Raw genomic sequence first — 925 nt, 5'->3', positions numbered from 1 at the left:
TTTTTTGTCTATAATTGTTAATGATTTGTTTAATTCTTTTAATACATTTAATATGTTTATTTATTCTATTAATTTTCTATACTTTTTCTTGAAAAATTATTTCTTATTTAATTTTAATATTTATAACAAAAAAAGCTTCTTTACTTGAATATATATGTATAAATACAATTTGAATACAATTATTAGGATTGATTCAATCCAGGTAAATGTTTATCCGTTTGAAGATAAATAATCCTAGTTAAATGAACTATTTATTAGTATATTATATTATCAAAAATCAAATAAATCTTCATAAATAAATTGCATGCACACATACAAGTTAAGGAAATATCTTAATCTTGATATACCTGGAAAGAATATCTTAGTCGTTTCAACATTATTTGCATCCATGGAAGTTACTAAAGGTGTTGACTCAAATTCTTGATAGGAAATATAAACCATACTCACCAGAACAGATATAATTATGCAATGTATAATAACCCACATAATTCTGAAAGATATATTTAATTACACAAGTGCAAAAATGACATTATTTAATTAAAGTTAAGTTAACTCTAAATAAAAAAATCTACTCTTGCTTTACTCTTATCTTTATTGTTGTGTCTTTGAACTTTTAAAAATATAAATAAAATAAGCAAATAAAGCAAATCAATAGGGAACTATTGATTTGCTTTACTTGTTTATTTTATGTATATTTTTAAAGACACAACAATAGAGATAAGAGTAAAGCAAGAGTAGATTTAGTAAGTTTACATGCTGCAAGCCAAGCATTGAGCAATAATTGATTCTTATTCATATATCACAACGTATTCATTACTGAATTCGCACCGCGGTATTAACGTCATCATGCGTAAAATTACATTAAATTAACTATAGCAATGCCATATTGCAACATAACTTCGGCATTTTCTGGAATTATATTTTT

The 925-nt window shown here is 23.9% G+C and overlaps 1 protein-coding gene across 1 annotated transcript in view; it reads right to left on the bottom strand.

The window, feature by feature from the left end:
• LOC108749502 (sodium channel protein Nach-like) overlaps positions 1–486 on the bottom strand; it is a 7,468-nt gene extending 6,982 nt beyond the window's left edge. The window contains exon 1 of the mRNA XM_018488276.1: positions 348–486. Coding sequence (XP_018343778.1) covers positions 348–486 — 139 coding nt within the window. The remainder of the gene's footprint in view (positions 1–347) is intronic.
• Between the last annotated feature and the right edge of the window lie 439 nt (positions 487–925).

The sequence above is a fragment of the Trachymyrmex septentrionalis genome, unplaced genomic scaffold (genome assembly GCF_001594115.1).
Source record: "Trachymyrmex septentrionalis isolate Tsep2-gDNA-1 unplaced genomic scaffold, Tsep1.0 scaffold11, whole genome shotgun sequence".
In the NCBI taxonomy this organism is placed as follows: Eukaryota; Metazoa; Arthropoda; class Insecta; order Hymenoptera; family Formicidae; genus Trachymyrmex; species Trachymyrmex septentrionalis.
The sequence above is the reverse complement of the archived record's forward strand: the minus strand, read 5'-3'. Positions and strand labels throughout refer to the sequence as shown.